Genomic DNA, 21853 nt, shown 5'->3' with positions numbered 1-21853 from the left:
TTAAAAGAACACAGGCGCTCAGTGTTGTTGAAGGGCGGAGGATGACAATACCTCATTTTGAATCGCTCCAGAAAGAACAAACTCATTTTTGAGAAAGCTTCAAACACACAGGCGCACACTGCTGATATATTCAGTGTCATTATAGAATAACATTGGTCAAAGATTATACTGTGCAGCCCATTCTGTCTGTGTGTATGAAGTCAATTTACTAGATGGCATTTTCCGTTTCTCATTACTTGAGCGGTATACACCGTGCGCCTTTTATCTCACCTACATCACGCTAAACGTATCTGCTGTTGGGGAAACAACACACAGCAACAACAACAGCTACAAAAAAGGCAGCCCCGTGGAATAAAACAGCAGAGTGGAAAATGTAAAAAATACAGAAAAGCACCTTCACGGAAGGGAAAGATAAAAGGAGGCAAAGTAGACGATTTTAAGAAGATGAAGAAAGCTAAAAGGTGTGACAGAGGGAGAGAGAGAGAGAGAGAGAGAGGAGAGAGCCAGGCAGCGCTGAAGCAGTATAACCTTGACAGAGAGCGTCTTCTGACAAGCATCTGCCTCCTGTAATAATTTAGAAATAATCTCCATCCACAAAGGCCCAGCAGTCTGGCAAAGTAAATGCTCTGCGCCTGATCGATCACTCCGATCCAGCCAGCTGCCGGTCTGCCTGCGCAGGCTCAACATCGATCTCAGGCCTCCCTCCCTCTCTCTCTCTCTAGGCCGTACAGAGGAAGAGGATAAAGTGAGGAAGAGGATGAAAAGGTGAACAAGAACAGAGGGGGGGGGGGGGACTGATGTCAAACTGGGGAAAAGGAAAAAGGGAAACAGGAGATATTTTAAAAATGCTCATTTCAGGAATATGAGTGTAAAGTCGATGAAAAAAACTAAAAAGCCACTGGATGCATCATCACAAACTGTGCTACAAACCAAATCCAGACTATCATGCTGCTCCCCCATGACGCTTTGCTTTATGGCAACTATCAGCCACTGGACAACAGACAGTCCTCCTGTTGAGAGCTTTTGGAGGGACAGTGCGTGGCCACACAGACAACAGGAACACACACTAGCACATCCAATTACTTCTCGGCATTGTGACGGCATTAACTGCCACTGTGCATTTGGCCCCTAGCAATTAATTGACTATTAAATAGTCTGCCATTAGCACCAATTTAAATGAAGAGATGTACCCCTCCGCCATCACTTAGCTCACTGGTCTGAGATGGAAGCGCAGCACGCGGGTTTCAAGAGAGAGCGAGGGCTAAATGGACCACGCCTCTAAAGTACGTGTAGAGTCCTTGTGAGGTATAAATGGCGGAGGGTTAAAGTTACGTCCTGTCTTTTTAATTCATTTCCTGTTTCACTTTAAAGAAGCTTACCTGCCTTTGTATAGCTTTTAACAGACATGAACTCTATCACATATGACGGACGTCGCAGGAGATTGTCCGAGGAACGTTTCCAGGACATTCTGTGGCGCCTGGCGTCTGGGGAGCCGTGTTTTTGTTCGCAGTCATTACCACGCCCATTCGCTGGCTTTTCTCACATGAGCTCACTCTGACACTTTTTTGAAATGTTACTGGGGGGCTGGCAGGAAAAGTTATGGAAAAAAATGCCCAGAGCAACATTTGCGGGCATTTTGAAATTGAATATCACATACAGCCCCTCATGGAAGTTTTTGAAATATGTGCAAATTTCAGTGCATGTGTAAAAGTTTCCCGGCCCTGATCCCCCTGACCTGTACAGTACCTAATCCCCTATCTGCCCCTGGTGTTCCTCATGGTCATGTAGTCCCTGTGTGCATTTACTTCCCTGTTTTCCCCGCCAATTTGCCAGATTGTCTTTGTTACCTCTGCCCAATCCCAAGACTATCTCCTCGCCCTATCCACTCTCTCCCCCCGTCTGCGCATTCACGAGGGGGTTTGCCCTATTAAGGGCCGAAGAAGAAGAGAATGTAAGAAGCGACATACAAATGGGAGCATTTCTTCTTTCTACTTCGTCAAGCTTTTTTAGATCAAGTACCCTTCACAGCTGCCGAACTTGATTTTGAGTGACACTGTCGTCAAGTTCGTGTGGGTAGGGGGCAGGTTTCAGGTTTGGGCACACGTGTGTGTGTGTGTGTGTGTGTGTGTGTGTGTGTGTGTGTGTGTGTGTGTGTGCATGTGTTTATATTGCTCTCTTGTCCTAATGTTTGATTTCATGGTTTTGACTTGATTTTAGTTTGTTGGGGGGGGGAGTTCTGCCTGCGCCCTATCTGGCCATCTTTGCCCCGTTTGGATTGCTCTTCTTTTTTTTTCTTTTTCTTTTTTACAAATCAACCTCAGTCTACTGCGTCTCTCTGCATTAGAGTCTCCGATTTTACCAGAGCTGTTTGACTTATTGTGATAAGCTGGACCCGAGCTTGTAAATTTGTAATCAATGATAGGGATTAATTTGTATCAGAGAGAACTGGGGGGGGGGGGGGGGCTACGTTGCTTTTATCTGAGGCGGCTAAGATTACAAGAGCAAAGGACACACACATGAAAAAGAGAGAGAGAGAGAGAGCGAGGCGTGAGGAAGCGGAGAGAGACAGTAAAACACAGGAGGTAGAGAGAGGGGGGGAGCGAGAGAGAGAGAGGGGGGGGGCAGAATAAGATAATTATTATCATAGAGGTAGTTTTCCAAGGTCAATATTTGAGATTCTCCTCACCTGTCTCGCTGACGCATTACCCCCCACCCCCTCCCTCTCAGTACCTCATCGCTCCACTGCTGCCTCCAGGCAACGTCCTGTCTTCCCTTTCCCTCTATTCCCATTCCCACGCCTTTGTCCTGTCACTCATCCAGCTGAGAAAGACAGTGTCCCATCCCCCTGGTCACTGCCTGGAATGAGCTGAAGCTATATGGCTGCTGGACGGCTGCTGTACAGTTTTTCAAACACAGGACGAATTAAATGGGTGATAAACTAACAAACAGTTCTCCTCTTTGTGTAGTTTGGGAAACCACCTGTCAGTCAGCGAGGAAACAAGGCACCTGGGCATCAAACCGCATCGTCAAGCCTCTACTTCATTGGCCTGTACGGAAAAGCACATGCCAATCATGAAAGGTGTGAGGTCATTATGTTATGACAGGCTATAACAGGCTGACAGAGTTATGACAGGCTGTCAGGGCGAAAGACAGTGGGCAGAAATCACGGACGAGGAAGAGAAGGATGAAGAGGAAGAGGAGGGGCAATGGGCTGCGAAGGAGAGGAAGTTGAACCAGAATTTGACAGGATGAACTCAAAATGCCTCCCTGGAGACAAACTGGAGACATGTAACTTTAACAGGAAAGTCCTTAAATTATCCAAACACTGTGACCATATGAGGCTCCATCAGGTTTTTGAAATGTTTTGAATTTGGATTTTGGATTTGAAAAATTCCAGTCACAATGAAATGGCAGACTTCGGTCGACCTAAATCATATTTGACGAGGAGGGATTTGACATCATGTTTTCTGAACAGGGCAATGTCAGGATTCGATAAACTTGATTGGATTCAAACATTGGATTCATTAATCCATTCAACATTTTTTCAAGGAAAAACACCAAATATGATCTGGTCCCAGCCTCTGCAGTGTCAGGAGTTTGCCACTTTTTCAGTATCAGTTCACTGCGGCTTTGGGCCCTAGGTCAGACAAGACAGGACATTTGAAGGTGCTCAGGGATATTTTACTGACTAAATTATAAAACAATAATTATAAAGACCACATATACATAAGGCCAATAGCTAACAACAGTCAAAAGATTCTAGAGGAAAAAATAAATAAATAAGATGAGCCAGATCTGCTACAAAATCCAATGGGTTCAACCCCTGGTCGGTGCCTTATCGCTGCACCAAGTTTGGTGCAAATCAGCTCAGTGCTTTTTTTGCATAATGGAAGTAATAATCAATAGATTCATTTAGAATGAAAAATCATTTGTGTCAGTTTTACTGTGCATTTAAAAGTTAATATACATTAAAAAAAAAGTGCCTGTGTGAAAGACCTGTGGGAACCGTGGCACCACGCACGTGCACACACACGTATAACAGTGCCGACAGGAAGGCTCTGGGCATTTGACTCTGCAAATGTGAACCAATAAAAGCCCTGTTTCTTTTTTGGGGGGGGGGATCAACATTATTTCAGGCCAATGCCACAACTGATGAGACGATGCAACAAGCTGAGACAGACTCTGAATGGCTCCCACTTAAGAAACAAACACAACAGAAGAGAAGTGACAGCGCATTGCAAATGAATGCAAACTTGGGAGAAATGGAACGGAGAGAATAATTCAATCTGCAGCCACCTCCTCCAGTCAGCCAAGGAGAACTGAGCTCAGGGGAAGGCAAGGGGAGGAAGGAGGAGGAGGAGGAGGAGAGCGGGCTGAGGCGTGTGATGCCTTTCTCCCTGGGCAGGGCGAGGGTGGCAGGCGCCCAGATAAGCTGGGGCAGAGCAAAGATTAACTGCTTGCTCTGATGGAAGTGCAAAATAAAGGCGAGCCGACCTCTGATTCCCTTGGCCTCTCTGTGTGAGTGTCCTTTCTCTGTGCAGACGAGTGGTGGGGATTGTGTACATTAATCGCATGTGGAGAATTTTTAAACAGAGTCAACACCGGCCCAAGCAGAAACAAACTAACGACATTCCTCCTGTGAGCAATATCCTGCATGACCTCCCATATCTTTTCAAGCTCGTCCCTTTTTTGTCTTTCGCATAAAGTCAAACTTTCATTTCAAAATGATAAAATGGAACTGGTGAAGGCACCGGCAGAGCTGGCAAACGGCTTCTCTTCACTTCTAATTGTTCAGGTCCATCCAGTGGCTGAAGCATAGTCGTCACAATAAGACACGGCTGGTTGAGCTGTTCTTTAAGAACCGTGGCGGCCCAGTGGAGTTGATCTCTCAGATCAGCCTAGTGTGTTAAGCTCAAGTGCTAAAGTTCTGACCCCAGAACTAGCATGTGGCCAGGAGGCAGGACTCCCTTTCTCAGTCAATGAACAATTTGTAGGTCTGGATGGGAAAATTATGATAATAATAATATATAATATTTAGCAGATGAAGAACATCTAGGAACAAAACATAAATTAAACAACAAGGCTAAAAAGACTATAAATTGACCCATGATTAAGTCAATGCTTTCAACTAATATACTTCAAATGAATAAGGGTTATAACTGTATACAAAAGATCTATCCACTGTGAGACAGGGCCCCCGGATGTACAGGGCCGGCCCTGCATATCAGATTCCTCAAATATAAAATGCAAACCGCATTTTCACTGATTATATATTTCCTGTGTGTTTGCATGCACTTAAGTCACCAGGTTACTCAATATTTCTGCAGCATTCTTCTCAAATGAGAAGACCAGCTCCTCTTATTGTGGCAGTGCATCCTTGATGTATCTATAGACTAAAATTCTAACGCATATCAACTCTAAAAAAAATTATATGAATTATTATGAATACATTTAATACAAACCCTGGTGGAAAAAATTTAAGGAGAGTTTTTACTGTATGTTAATGTTGCTTATTACAGTTAGTGGATTATCCTTACCCTAACCTCAATTTGTCCCTGTAACCTGGTTTCTTGTGTGCATGTATATGTAAAATGTGAAAATCCTACAATCTCAGTTAAATCTGTCTTAATGCTTTGCAGCAGAGACTACATGTCTTAACAGATGTGGTTTCTGTGCCAAAACCACAAATACATTTGTTAGATTTACATAAATTTGGTGATGCTGCAAGTGGGTGTGCGGTTGTGAGTATCTGGTTATTCAAGCGCACCACACTGCGAAAACAGCCCCTGTTCTTCCGATCAATGGTCTGTCAGGAACTAACAACTCCTTTACAGGACACAAGCCCATTATTTGCCTCGTCCATTCCACGAAGACGGAAGAAAGGGGATTCGCTCATGCAGAACCCGACTCTCCATCACACTGGAATTAAAGCACGGCTTCCCGGGGTCAAAGGCAAGGCTGTATGGATATCAGCTTTCAGAGATAGGGATTATTTACCTCACCACAAACACCTACTCGGCCCACGGGCGACACCCAGGTCTGACGCGATGTTTAGGGCTGATTTAAGGGAATTAAAAGAGCATTATTTCTCTTTGGCCTGTATCCATAAAAAGTTTGAACATCGACTTCCACCCATGGGAACCATTTTGCAATATGGCCTCTCAGCTGATGATGCTGATAAGAGGGAGCTGACGGATAATCGCTGGAATGAAGGAGAGGTAGTGGAGGCGGAGGGATCTCACAGGGTGGAGGACTGGGGATTGGAGGAGGGGTGGATTTTGATCTGCTTAAAACCGTAACCATAATGACATAAATAATAACAATAATAATAATAATAATAATAATGATAATAACAATAACACTGACAAAAAAGGTCTGTCTTGGAAATGTAGATGACCACACCGACAGTTTGTCTTTGAAAACAATTTTCTTTTTGAACCTGGCACTATTTTACAAAGTGCTTATTTCATTTTTTTTTTTCACCATACAAAAGTATGTCACATATTTTCTATTTGATTGCTGAGGCATTTTTTCAAAAGCCCCTTTCATAAAAGTGATCTTTCAGTTGTGCCCTCTGGGAAAGAAAACAACGAACAGACAAGAGCTCTGCCTTGCAACTGGAATGATATAAAAAATAAAAAGTCTGCGTTTTAGCACAGCAATTCCTGATTCAAGTGTTTCTGTCTCTTCTTTTCTCTCCTCTCTCTGCAGATACGAGTTCACACATAGGAGACTCGAAATATATGTTTTATGCAGCTTGGAGAGATGGCTGCATAAAAGCACAAAGCAGTCATTTCTATTCATTTGTCTCTCGCTGACAGGGAAATGAAGGAGTGAAGCAGATGCTATTGCCACGTGAACAAGTTGCTTAAACACAGAAACCATTTTTTCCTTTCAAGAACAAGTTAGATAATTAGATACCCCCACCCCCTCCACTTCCTGCCTGGAACCCATATTGTCATTCAAATGAATAATTTTGCGTGAGGCAGGAACACGGCAAAAAAAAAATACAAATCTCTCGCTGTACACTGACATTTGTTTCGGAGGAGAAAAAAGGGAAATCAGAAGATTCAAATGGAGCTGGAAATGTTACATTCAGAGCTAAAATAAATGTGTGCATTGAAGATGTGAAGAAAAGTGCTGGAGGCAGTGTACTGGCATGAAGCAGATCAGGTTCTGACATTTTGTCTGATGTGAAATGCTGCCAAGGAGCAGTGGGTGGTATGTTGTGACCTTTATCAGTGGGAGTGATAGAATGACCCAATATAAACAGAATAATCTGGTGATTCAACAATCTGCTTTTACAACACAATGCTGTTACATTGTCTGTGTGTGTGTGTGTGTGTGTGTGTGTGTGTGTGTGTGTGTGTGTGTGTGTGTGTGTGTGTGTGTGTGTGTGTGTGTGTGTGTGTGTGTGCGTGCGTGTGTCAGTGTGTGTTAGTATGACCTCCCACTCTGTGTCAGTTTGTATTCATGTATGTGTGTGTGTGTGCGTGAGTGTGATTTTGTGTGTGTGTGTGTGTGTGTGTGTGTGTGTGTGTGTGTGTGTGTGTGTGTGTGTGTGTGTGTGTGACCTTCTTTCGCCTCTTTAGTGGGCAGCAGCACAGTGATGCTATCGCAGGTGTGTCCGGGTGACTTCTCCTTTGAAGGTTAAACGATGCCTCAGAAAATTCTCTCAAAGTTAGCTGGCCATACAGTATGTGGTATGAGGTAAATCTGTCCATTCATATGTCCGTGTGTGTGTCTGTGTGTGTGCGTGTGTGCGCGTGTGTGTGTGTGTGTCTGTGTGTGTGTGCCTGTGTGTGTGTGTGTGCCTGTGTGTGTGTGTGTGTGTGTGTGTGCGTGTGTGTGTGTGAGAGAGTGCGTGAAGTGTAATAGCTGTGCTGCAGGTTGTAACAGATGGTTGCTAATGGAAGTTCATAGATCTGAATGACAGGGGCCAGGGGATTGGGGAGGAGATTATGGGAGGGGATATGTGACTCAATGTGTGTGTGTGTGTGTGTGTGTGTGTGTGTGTGTGTGTGTGTGTGTGTGTGTCTGTGCGCGCTGGCATCCATGTGTTGTGTCTACTGCGTGTCTATGTGTAATTAGCATGTTCATCTCGAGGAGAGTGGACAAACTAGTGCTTCTAGTCCTGAGGTAAAGGAAGATGATGTTAGCAGGATGATGTTAAAGGTTCTGCCTAAGGGGTGATGATCGTTTCCCCTTGTGCCATCATGACGTGAATATTTGTAATTTTTAGTGTGAAATAACTCCACAACTACTAGTTAACTACTTATATAGATATAACTACAGATTGCATTAACATCACATATGATACAGATATTCATGGTCCCCATAGGATGATCTGTAATAACTTTGGTTTTCCGTGTCACCTGGACCCATCATCGAGTCAAGATCTTGGTTTGTCCAGTCTTTGGCTTTGTGAACAAATATCTGAAAAACCTAATAATACCATCAGACTTGAGTTGTATTTTGTGTTTGAGTGCCAATTAGAAAATGTCAGCACGCTAAACTAAGATGATGAATTATACCTGATTAATATCAGCATGACAGCATTATGATGTTAGCATTTAGCTTAAGGAACCACTGTTGAGCTGCAGGCTACTTATTGTATCTAATGTTTTGGAAGGCTCTCTTCATATTAACATTTGTTCGAATATTGTTGCACGTATATTCAGTTTGATAGTTTATTTCATTAAACTGAAGGAAAATCTGAAGTCAAACAAGAAATGTAATTTGCAGACTGTTGTAAAGTTAGCTTGTCTATTTTTTGCCAAAGTAGAGCTCGACCTACTTCCCCTGTTCTTCTCTGATGGGACCTGAGAGTTATAACTGTCTCTCCAAAGGCCTACAGGAAATGGAAAACCCAAATTACTTTGTTAGAGACTCTGCTTTAATTTAGTTTGGGGTTTTTTTCTTTCACATTATTGCGGTGCCGGGAGGGCTGCGGTTGTTATATGTAGTTATATCTACTACAACGGCATATGCAAAATGTCTCAAGCATGTTAAAGCTCCGACTGGTGATTGGGATCATTAGTTATTCAAACCATCTGACCTCCCCGCGCTGCTCAGACACACTCATTATAAAGCCCTTGTAATTCATTAAGCGTCCTAAATGAACACAAGCCATACTGAGGGGTGCACGCTATTACTGAGTGGCAAGTGGCGCCTCGGGGAGGTTAATGGTAAGTATGTGGATCAAGGTTTAATGCCGAGATGAGGGCAAGGCTGGACGTTAACCAGTGACATCAGAAAAACAATGGATCAGAGGAGGACATTCACTGCGAGACTGTAAAGATATAAAGACGTGTTTTGTGTCCACGCTAATGTCACTGAAAATGATGTGTTTTTTTGTGAAGTAGAATAACCAAAGTCATAGAAGTGAAAATACATATAAAATAAACTATGATAGAAGACCGCTTTCAGACCAATGGTAATGATGATCTTAGCACACTCTTTATTTTATTCTCGTGAAAATTCACGTAAATGTCGCTCCGGAATGACGTGTGAGGGTTGCAGGAAAATGTGACGGCCTCTGAAAGAAGGAGGCAGAGCTCCTTCATTTGCCATCACTCCACGCCAACAGGAGAGAGACATAATCACTCGCTGCCGGTGGTGTGATATATTGCGGGCGCACCAGCTGCTGTCGTGCTGCTGCTGTTGGGAATGACAAAAAACTTAGAACGAAACTGTTTCAAGTCATTTGGAAATTGTGGCGATATTCTCTACAAAAAAAAAATTCCCTTAAAAGGATATAAACAGTATTTATTGATTCACCGCACGGCATACAACCCAGAATTGCGCTTCACTTTACTAATCCTCCAGCTCTCGTACATTCTCTACCATTGAGGTTCAATCCGGAATCGGGGTGGCGACAGTGGTGTGGTGTGTCTAGGAGGAGCCTCGCTTTTTTCGCAGGGCTGGTGGCCCTTTAAAGGTCTGAAGGCTAAATTTAGCTGTTATTAATTGGTTATTTGTGCCCGATGCCTGTTCAATTAAAGCCGGTCACTGAGGCATCTGAGAACCCACCAGCACGATGACTCAATTCGTCAACCACAAACTACAAGGTGGTGGTTATACTCCCAGTGTTGCAACACTCACAATAATTAGACTGTTGATTTCTTCTTATTGTTGCTTTTTGCCCCACCATTAACAAATGAGTGTATACAATATGACTTATCATTAAAAATGAATCAATTAGACAGCTCAATGCTAATCTTAATTCAAACTACTTAAAGATCAAAGCTGCACTTACAGTTTGGAGCAGATTTGAGTATGAGCGGCTTCACCTTCCTTTTCTGTCGGGATAGATTTGTGCGCACCAGCGCCTCCTCAACCCTCTGCGTTCATCCACTTCTACAAAGCTACATTTTCCCAAGTGAAGCTTTAAGTGAACTCAAAAAAAGCAGTTACTTTGCGTAAAGCAGCAAATTATCCAGTATTCATGGGTGTTGGATATTCTATGACAATTATTTTTGTAATATACAAAACTGTCAGACTGTCAGACCTGAAAATGAGAGGGTGCATGACCGACAACCTGCTGCTTCCGCCTGATAACCGTCTGATAGTCAGACAACTGTACAATGTCGGCTCTTATCCCCTCTTTTTCTTGAGTGTTATGGGTTTATCAGATGCCTTCACCTAGCAAATGTAAATATCATATCACACATCAGTATAACGAAGGTCAGCTCAGAGTGAACAGGTTGTAAAGTTCACAGGTGAGTAGCTCCGAGGCTTCACACCTGTGGCAACACGTGCGTGCTCACAGTCCTTTCAGCATGCACGTTTGTTGTGCGTGCCGCGCGCGGGTCTCAATGTCGCAGTAAATTATTAAGGAACGTAACATGATGACAGATGACTCGGAGCGGCCCATCCCTCCCCGGCCCTGACCCGGCTGTGTCGTCTTGGTTGCCACGGTCAGGGGGAGATGGAGGCCCACGCAGTATGATTGATTAATTCTGTCAAGCACACTTTTGCTGTCCCTGCACTGTGTCCCGTCTGAGCTCCCCTGCAGTCCCTCACCATCGCTATCAGCACGACTGCAAAGTCACAGAACACCTCCGTCATTTCTGAAAGAGTCGAGCCAACCCACTGTACACCATCTTCTTCGGGTCACTTTTCATCCCCTTCAATCACACAGGCCTCTACTTCTACAGCGTCATGTGCAATTTGTAGTTTCTCACGATAAAACAGCAGCATCATCAACCCAGATACGTTTAATGTATCAACAGAAAATTTTATTCTGTGACTCGGCCTGTCACAATAATCACGTTATCGTGTATTACATCAACTCGATTACTTTTATTGAACGCGATAAAAATCATTGTGTTAACATGCTTGTTTGTGGACATAAGCATGAACGATAACAACATTCCAGCCAGTTGCGCTGCTTCTATCCTCTCATCTGCTCCTTATGGGAGGCCCAGCTCACTAACTGTGGTGTTACCATCTGCTCTAAGACTTCCATTTAGATAACGTATCTCTTAGTGGTGACACCACTTCGTGGAGAAGAGCAGTGGCTCCCACGTGCAACAACCAATAGGCCTGTACTGCAAGCTCACATGATTCAGTAGCAAAAAAATGGTCTTAAAATGACAATAATATCGTTTATCGCAGGAGACAATATATTATCCAGCAAAAAGGGACAGGCCTATGTATGACTTAATAAAAAAACTAACTATTACACATAATCATAACAGCAATGTATAATATAAGTTCTTGTTACAATACTTTAAGAATATGAGATCAAAACACTTGATTTTTTTATTTAGTTGTCGCTCATTCGGACAAAGTGAATTGCCTTAAATGCTCCTCCCTGACCCTGCAGCCATCTCACTACCCATCCCAGGGGAGTGCTGGGGGAGTTTCCATCAAGCAGGGGGCAGCCCAGAGGCGGCCATCTTTCAGCCTGTAAGTAGTATTGGAATAGTATTGAGATCCGTGTAATTGGATTAGACCCACCTTCGCCTCTCCTCTATTCCACCACTCTCCTCTGTGAAATCGTAACTCAGGAGCTTCGACAATGGCCGTTTTTGTTGTGCAGCAGCTGATGGGACTGTAACGTCATCTCTGTCTGCAGCCCGTGGCCTCGTCTTCCCTCACCCAAGGCTGGAAAATCCCAGCAGAGGCCTGGACTGACAGCTCGACTCTGCCTGGCTTTTGACTGACAGCGTACACGATGTTGTGCAGTCTCAGCTGCTTCTGAAGGGCCCGACTGATCTCAGGCCACTGCGGTGATCATGTGGAGCAACACGAAGAGGAGCACAGGAGAAGGATGAGGGGCTCAGATCGGGCTGGGAGGTCTGCTACACCTGTTTGGTTTTACACACATGACAGGTTACGTGGAGGGGCTGTGTTCTCTCCGGCTGCTCTCACTTAAAAGGCCTGTCAGACACACACACTCTTGTAGCATCGCTCCGGTGTGAGCCTGTTGCTCCGCGCCACTACAGAGGAGCACGTACAGACACAGCGCTGGTGCATGCAATGTGCAGGAGAACGAAAACACACACAGTACTCCGCTGCAGTCAGGAGAATAGTAGCGAGAGAGATATTCTCTCCTTTTGTTTGACAATTTAGAGAGAAACAAATCAAGAATACTCAATTTAAACATGAATAAATATGACTTTAATATTCCTCTTATTGGAAACTTTATCTGCCATATACTGTATGTTGAATTGTATGCTTACTTAGGCTATAGACTTGATCACATTTTCTCTAGTCTCTATTTTCCCTACAATGAGTATCAAATTACATTACATTATATTTGATTTAATAACTTTTTCAAATAGAATGGACCCATAAAGCATTCAAAAGCCATTTTGAAGACCTACAGGTCCATTTGTGGTGGAGATTATAAGTTTCTGTTTAACTGTCCCAGGACAACAAGAACTACAAATGGAAATCAGCTTGCAGCTAAATCTGGTATACCAATAAAACATCTTTTCACCATTTCTATATTACTCAAAATATATTTTTCTGTGTTATGTTCTGTAAAAAAAAAAAAAAAAACATACTGGACATCATATACTCCAATACAGCATCAGTGATAGGCCTGTCTTGTATATAAAATAGGCTGACCAGTATCATCAGTCTGGATTGCACATTTATGGTGTCCATTGCTGTTCTCAACGCGTATGTGTCTAGCTGCTGAGTTAGCGAATCTAAAAATGGCATGCATGTAATAAATTAAAAAAACGAGTGCAGGTGGCTGCTTCAATTCACACAGCCCTTGAAATAAGCTAACATTTTAAACATTGGAGGATTTTTTTCCTGTGTCACATTTCCACCTGCTTCAGAAGACACAGATCTATATATAAACTGTCCAGCGGCAACATGGAAGCCTGTCAGCCTCCCAGGGTTTGTGTAACATTTTAATTTTGGCACCGACTGTAGAATCAGATCATTGTTTGAGAAGATCGCTGAAGCCAGAGGCAAGCGAGGGAGAGCAGACAGGGACGTGGAGTGGAAGAGATTAAGACATGGGAAGGGAAGGAATAAACACTGTGACAGCTTATGTTGCTTCCATTTTTAGGGTGAAAGGAACATTGCACTTTAAATGATATACATTTTTTAGATATTCAGATAAGTATTTCAGTAGTGGCTTCCTGAAAGCCAGCATGCATTGCAGAATTACAGTAGTTATGCCAAATTTGGACAGTTTGTCTGAAAAAATTCATGATTCAAAAAAAGAGCCGTATGCTGATTAAGAAGCCTTTTCCAACTGTTGCATGCCACAAACTGTATCTTGTTCATGGCAGAAGTAATCCCAGCTTGTGTGCTGAGGCAGGTTAAACAACTGAATGCTCACCTACGGGATTTGGGGGTTTTCCTTTTCGTCCCTTTCCCCTCTGTACAAACACAGTATTTAAATGATTAAAAATGTGTTACTAATTTAGGAATTAAGGCGAAAGCGACTAAATCCAGAGCGGTGAAAAATACTTCCCCTCCCCACTTTATATCAGTAACTGAGTATTTAGAGTCAACGCGTGTTTTCTCATTAGTAACATAAACATGAATTACAACGATCACCCGAAGCCGCATTTAAATAGGTTGCAGAAGAATAATTTCTTCCTGCATGCGTTCACACGCCTGTGCATTCACTCACACACACACACACACACACACACAAATAGGGTGTGTGGCAGGGAATATCTGGGACTAAATAACCATTACAGGGGGTAGAAACAGCCTGGAATATAAAACGATGTCAATACTGTGCAGAGCAGAGTTTAAAACCGTCTTATCTGCAGACTGCATTAAGACATGACTTTCACTTTCATCCCTGTATGAATAATGAAGTCCACATGAATTTATTCGCATACAGTCTTCAATTTTTAGTTCTAGCGAGGGAAAAACCCCATAAATTAAGTGTATTAACATGTTGCATAGTTTTTTTCTAAGGTTTGTATTATATGATGACATGCAGTAATGACTCCCTATTTCTTTGCATTTATTGTTCCCTTTTGCGGTTTTAGGATTTGACTCTCTTCGGCCTGCTTTCTTATTTCTTTTTCTCCAAATTCTTTCTCTGCCTCCATCTATCCCCCCCCCACACGCTTCTGCTCCCTCACTCCTTCCCTCCCGCTTGATGCTCATTTTTAAATCTATGAATTTCTGAACATCATTTTCTTGATTTTTCCACGCCCCAGGGAGACATTCTCATTCCAGCCTCTCTCTTTTTTCACCTCATTTCCTCCCTCCTGAGTGAATCTCCCAGACAGGATGTGAGGTGACAGTGTGGCCTGTGGAGGTTAGGGTGGGGTGGTGGTGTGTGTGTGTGTGTGTGTGTGTGTGTGTGTGTGTGTGTGTGTGTGTGTGTGTGTGTGAGGTGGAAGTGGTGGGGATGGGGTTGTAATGTAACTGAAAAAAGAAGAAAAAAACGGGGTTGGAGGATCAATGCTCTGCTCTTCCAAATCCAATCCTACACATGACCACGGGAGACGTACAGTAACACCTTCTTCCCTTTCAGGATCCAAGCTGTAGAATTAACGTTCCTCTGAGAGAGTCCTGCTCCCCTCGGCATGAATGTGTCTCATCCCACATAGCCTCATGCTTTTGAAAGATATACACTTCTGCCCCTTTGTAAGGATTCAGCTGTGTTAAAAAAAAAAGTCCATGCTTTTGCCTTGAGTGACCATATCTGGGCAGAAACAGAGGAAAGAAAAGTGGACAGTGCCTCAAAGAGCCCAGTTCTTAAAACGTGGTGCCACTTGGATGAAATTCAAATTATACCCTCCACAAACACACACACACACACACACACGTGTGTGTGTGTGTGTGTGTGTGTGTGTGTGTGTGTGTGTGTTAGTGTGTGTGTGTGTGCGTGGGTGTGTGTGTGCGTGGCGTCGATGAAGAGGATCACAATGATTAAAAGGAATCGGTGTTTGTGTGCAGATAAGTGTGCGGTGTGTGTATATGTGGGTGGAGATGATGAGAATCACCAAACTGATTAAAAGGACTGCCTCACAGCCTTTTTGGGGAAAATAACAAATTAAGCTGTAAATTCTAATCAGGTAATTTAGGAATTAGAAATTCTCAACATGGCCCGTAATTTGCAAAACGGACTCATGCTCAGACACTGATAAACAGGAGACGTTTTTTTATGTTTATGAATTAACACAAATGATCCTTTACTTTATTGAATGTGTACACTTTTCTCATTTCCCTCCCTGACACTACACTCCTCTTTTAGTCTCCTCCCCTCCCCTCTTCCTCTCTGAGTGGGTTAGAAGTTCCTTACTGTGAGAGCAAAACTATTTTTTAACCAATCACAGGACTGTCTGAGCATAACAGTGGGAAAAATTGTATCGCAAAAATGACTGCAATGATAACCTCTGAAATAACCCTCCTGGTCACCGACTACACAGAATTATACAGTTTACGTATATAAATTGAACAGGGGGGGGGGGGTTACATTGCTTTCCAAAAAAATGTTCAAATTGAAGAAATAAAGTCAACATCCTATAATTGCCCAATTGTTTGTCCACAAGGAAAAGGAGTTTACTACGTTCCTGTGTGAATAGATATGTACTACCAAGTAGAGGAGAACAGGGTGATTGCAAAGTGACAAATGATAGATCACTGATTGTACAGAAAATAAGGCAATATACACACAAATTCATATTGGATGTATTTGTATCAACAGAAACTTGATCCGCCATGTATATGTGCACACAAGTACAGGTGTTACGATGTGTGGAGCATCGCCGGCTCACCTCCAGGGCTTTCCTCTTACTGTTGAGCAGCTTGGAGATGTCCCGTGCCACTCGTTCCACCAGGTCCTTGGGGTTGTTTCTCTTGATTTCAAACTGGCTCTTCTTCTCATTGTAAATCTGCAGACGGAGAACACAGGGAAGCAAAAGGTCAGGTGACTCGAGCCGTTGACTTTAACGCAGAGGATCACACGGGAGGGGGTTTGCTTATTCTCAAGGTTGCACACGAGACGGTAAACATTTACTCTTGAGCAGGCGGTACACAGCCTGGCATTACACCCGTAAGCGTCAGCCCTGTAGCTGAATTAAACACAGAGCAGAGCCTTAATGGCAATGCACTTAGCTAACTAGATGCAGTCTGGCAGTCAGGATCAAATTAAATAAACGCAAAGGCACTCCAGCAGAACCTCACTGCTGGGTGAACACCTCCTATCAGCACAATGTGAACTCCTCTGGAACTAAGACAAGCAGCCTCATTTACAGCTTGGTGACAACATATTTGTGACTTAATCCAGTGGCCCGACAGGCCGTAGAATTTCCGCAACCTACGAAGACACATCGCCCCAGAGTTAAAGGGAAAATGGGAATTATTTCACATATCAAGCCGTCTCACATTAAACAGAATTAAACCAGTTAAGACCCATTAAACAGCGACTTTGCAAACGTTAAAAAACAAGCCATAGGAATGGGTTCTGGATGCCACGGGGGACTGGGATGTTTGGAAAGGAGAAGCATCCATAGGTGGAATGACAGATGCTTGGACCTCTGACAGGAAGGTACTTGGGAGATTAGTCTGCTACCCCTGGAAGAAGTGTGGCTGACTCAGCAGCCGGGGCTCTCTGTAGGATCTGTAGTCTACAAGCGAGCACCGCCCGCGGGATTACCACTTATCCTGCTGCCCTAAGACACAGAAAGACCCACTTTCACACAATAAAACCAGTTTGTATAGTTCTTTCCGAGGACAACCGGGAAAAGCCTGTTGTCGTTGAACATTTCAACGCAATTACAGTCTTCTATAGTCTGACACGCTGCATTTACTTAAGTTTGCGTGTCTGGTATTTAGAGGCCTTAGTTTGATTTACTAGAAATTGATTCCTTGAATCAATCAATTACACACTTTACAGTTATGTATTTATATTTACAATTCCAGAAAAACTGGAAAAAGTATGACACCTTTTGTTCTGATGATCATATTTGATTGATCATCAGTCAGAATGCCATTATATTTATATTTTTATACTTCAATTCAAGGTTTGAAATGAGCTGTTTCTTAGGTGGAAGTGGATTTCAGGTTAATTTTGTTTTCCCCAGCAAGGGGAAAACGTCTGATGCTTTCATTAACAGTTACAGCGCAAAGAAAACAACTCTTTGTAATGAAACATTGAATTGAAAAACTGACATAATCACAAGTTTAGAACACATTTCCCTTTTTTTTTCCCCACAACTGACAAATATCCAACAAGCTTATGCTTTTCATTAGCATGCAAGACGTGTCAATATGCCTACAACTTCGGGAATACGCTGCTTTAAAAACAAAATAGAATCTATCTGCAAAACAATCCTTTTCTTACCGTACGTGTCATTAAGCAGCCTGTGAAGCCGGGAACACTACACATATTTTTTATGTTATCCAGTATTTCTCTCAGTCACTGAATGAGTCTGTACATTTGGACAACAAAGTACCAGTACTATTCCCCGTCACATTACAGACCGACCTCGGGACCGAGGACACGCATTATCCCGGTGAGCAGGAAAAACCGAACATAGAAGCTCAGAGTAACACGTACATACTTCCCTGAAAACTACATATGGGGCCTGTACACATGGCTCAACACAGTGGAGACGAATATTTGTAACACTGCAGTTTGCCAGTCTCTTGCAGACCAGCCGAATTTTGTGGGCTGATCAGGTGGCACTGTTTACAGCGAGCGAGCCGCTGTTTGCATTTACCATGTGATCTGGTTACGCATCAATTAAGCAAAGCTATTGTGGCCTGTGGTTTCAGTGACTATCGATGGTATTTGAGATTCAATTATTGATCCCCACACACTACAGCCCGCATCGGTTCGATCAAACACAAGCAGAAATCGGCACACTCGGCCTGAGTGTTCACCCGTCATGCAAACCTTCTCACATTTCTTTCGAAATTATAAAAGTAATGATCCCGCTCGGTTATGAAATATCATGTCTGTGGGATTGATGTGTTGATGTGCAGCAATTAGGAAAGGCAAACACCGGGGTCCGTGTGATCCGTCTCTGTCAAGCTGGAAGCTGAGCAGGCGGCCAGAGGCAGTTTCCTTCCACTGGCCCACTGAGCAGGAGAACCTGGCCCCAGAAACTCAGACCATGCCAACCGAGCACTCTGGCGAGATTGCCTGGTGTCTTATTTTGGCCGCCCTCTGAGGGTTTCAGGGACCCTGCTTAGTCTCAAACAAACACTTCTCTTCTCAAAGTGAAACGTGAAGGTGAAATCTGCACATTCCGTCATAATGCGACAAAAGAAACGTATCTTCACATGTTTTTGAGATGAGTGAAACAGGTGGTTCAATCGCTTTAGTTGCGATTCTTTCGTTTTTTGCTTCAGCTCCCCATCCTGAAAAAGTCATTAGTCTGCGATTAAACCGTCTCTGCACGCAGACACACACACACACACACACACACACACACACACACACACACACACACACACACACACACACACACACACACACACACACACACACACACACACACACACACACACACACACACACACACACACACACACACACACACACTGTATCAGTTATTATCCTTCAGCTCTAAATGAGGCAGTCCTCAGACCAACAATCACGAGAGTGTTTGCACAAATGAACATAGCTGCACATTTTCACACACACAGCGACACGCACCATTTCAGAGGGCTTTTACTCAAGGTGGAATAAGTCATTAATGGAATCTTATTAAACCATAAAACATCAGCGAAGTTTTCTCCGCTCCATCGACAGACTATAAACCCCTAACTATTTTAAGCGGTGCATTTTTCAAGTCGATTTAAAAACCATGTCAAATTTGCTTTTAAATCAATAATAATTTCCTTAATGTGGGGTAGTGCTCGTCTGGGTCTGCCTCTCGCTCTGGAAGACTCATGACAGTCTCAGGGACAAAACAGGCGGAGCCTTGTCTGCTGTGTGCTTAGAAACAAAACAGAAAAGATGAGGAAAGTGAGAGATCAATAAGACTCGTATTGCCTCAAGCAGGGATTCCTAAAATATTTTTGATTTGTTATAATACTGAGTATGGTCATTTTTTGGGGGGGTGAATCCGTTTAAAGAAATATCCCAGGGAGTATTCTTCAGGAGGAAAAAAAAATACTTTCTGATTCAACTTCCATCACTTGTCCTGAATTCTCCTTCTATACAGTATTAGGGATTTAAAATGATCCCACTGCATAGAATACCTACTACAATCATCAAACAGCCACATTGGAAAATGATAATGCTTAACTACCTTCTTAAAGCACAGAGCCAGCAAACCATTGAGAAATTAAGTCGACCACTGTCATTGTATGGAAATACCAGCACGCAGGTCAAAAACACAAGCAGGAGGATTATCAAACAGGACTTGAACAACAGTGTTTCCAGACAAAAACCACAATTGCAAGCTACAGATTAAATAGTTTTGAGGTATCTATTAATAATGAGTTCAATTCAACAAAAGTCTGTCTCACTGCATTATCTTTAAACTAGTGCAGTGCAATTTTTTGGGCCTGTGGTATGGTGGCTTGCACCTTTTTGAATAAGCGTTCATACAACGTTTCTCAGGTTCTGTGCAGTACACCTGCTATGAAATGGTTGCGTCAGAATAGGCACATTAGTCACGTAATCTGACATTGTTCAACTCGGTCAGCAGGCTGCCTGTTAAGGCACACTGCTCCGCCCCCACTACTGCATAGAAGGCGCTGTTCGTCTGGTTATTTTAGGTCTTTTTTTAAATACCGAATGAATTTCTAATGTCCAAATCGCACAGTGTACTTCCTTGCGCTCTCAGCGATACACATGCCAAGTGTGAAGCCAATAAGATGAACAGTTCTCGAGCTATGCTGAGTGTAGCACTGTGGTGCAGTGGTTGGCACTGTCGCTAATAGATGAATAATAATGAATGGATGATTCAAACAATATATGATAAGAAATAATACATTTCAACAGGAATATACACACAAACGGAAATATTTTGTCCACAATGTCCAGCAGGACATTATCATAGATGGAGCAGATGATAGATCAGTGTCATAAACCTGGAGTTGGACTGTGTTTCCTCAGTTTGAATGAGCATGACAACTGTGTACCGCTCCCTCCTCTGGCGACCTATGACTGTCTATTATGTATCGTGTGCTGTCACAGAAACTGCACCAGTATCAGTTTCCCTGCCGTTTTGTATGTGAACAATGTTTTCCTGAGGAAATCCATTATCCATTTTATCAGTCTACATGGACCAATAAAAACACACAAAAAAGACACTGATATAGATGGATGGTGGTATCGGGTGCTCATCTTTCTGACGGGTTGGCCATTACGAGCTCCTGTAACGGGCAGATGAGGTCCCGGTCCACTCTGGGAGAAGATTGAGCTGCGCTGTCAACCGGACAGAGCTCCGGCCCCAGAACGAAGCAGCCGGCCAATGAGCATTAGGCTGGAGGAGCAATTGACGCAGACAGACAGCACACGGTAACGCTGGCCACGACAGGCCTGTGCGGCTTTGAATCCCCTTTAGCTAGAGGTTGGAGATGAGTGACCATCATCACTGAAGGGCCATAAGCACATCAGCCCACCTGAAATTATATTTGAGGGTTTTAGAGCTTGACTCACTCGCAGGTAATGGGGCAGCAAAAGGAGAAAAACCAAGCACTGTGGCAGGCAACTTCACTCATAATCATATGCAATGTTTGAGCTGAGGCAAGCCTCTTGAGGGTACTTGTAAAAAAAAAAAAGGAAAGGAGAAACATGCTTTTTCTTGCAAAAAAATCTAAAATTGAAATCCTGCTGTTATTATTTATAGTTTAAAAGCACATAAAGAGAGATTGCATATATCGATTCAGTTGATTGGAAACCTTATATCAGACTTAGCATCAGTGGAGATAAGAGGCAGGTTTAGTTTAACTCTATTTAATTGATTTGCTCACATTGATTTTCTTTTGTCAAAAAAAATCCAATAAGAATAATATGTAGTCAATCGTGGAAGAGGTGCTCAGACCATTTACTACAGTTGGCTAAATGATCTATAAAGTCACAGTAGATTATCTCAAATACCAGCAAATTGATTGATGTCCTTTTCCCACAAAGACTATACGGGTGTGGTTTAGTCCCATTGACACAAATGTCATGGATTCAAAACAGGAAGAAAAAAAAATGAAATGGATGTGACGGTTTTTGTGGTGTCCATCATTTTTTTTGAAAATGAGGAATGATAATTCAAATAACAGTGTTAATCAGTTATGCTGTTGGCCGGCGTTGTGTGTGGAGCTGTCATTCTCACAGGAAAAGAGGAGAGGTGGCTCCGCCAACAGCCAACCGAAACCTTCTGCCGCTAACGCTCACACAGGATACGGCAGAAGCAACTATGCCAAATCGCCAGCAATATGGTTTCTCTGGCATGCAAGT

At 43.1% G+C, this 21853-nt stretch overlaps 1 protein-coding gene across 3 annotated transcripts in view; it reads right to left on the bottom strand.

Moving 5' to 3' along the window:
* cacna2d2a (calcium channel, voltage-dependent, alpha 2/delta subunit 2a) overlaps positions 1-21853 on the bottom strand; it is a 149549-nt gene that overhangs the window by 78175 nt on the left and 49521 nt on the right. For all 3 annotated transcript variants that reach the window (XM_035630481.2, XM_035630482.2, XM_035630483.2), the window contains exon 3: positions 16218-16334. In XM_035630481.2, coding sequence (XP_035486374.1) covers positions 16218-16334 — 117 coding nt within the window. The remainder of the gene's footprint in view (positions 1-16217; positions 16335-21853) is intronic.

Source organism: Scophthalmus maximus, chromosome 6 (assembly GCF_022379125.1).
Source record: "Scophthalmus maximus strain ysfricsl-2021 chromosome 6, ASM2237912v1, whole genome shotgun sequence".
Classification (NCBI taxonomy): Eukaryota; Metazoa; Chordata; class Actinopteri; order Pleuronectiformes; family Scophthalmidae; genus Scophthalmus; species Scophthalmus maximus.
This window is presented reverse-complemented; position numbering and strand designations above follow the sequence as displayed.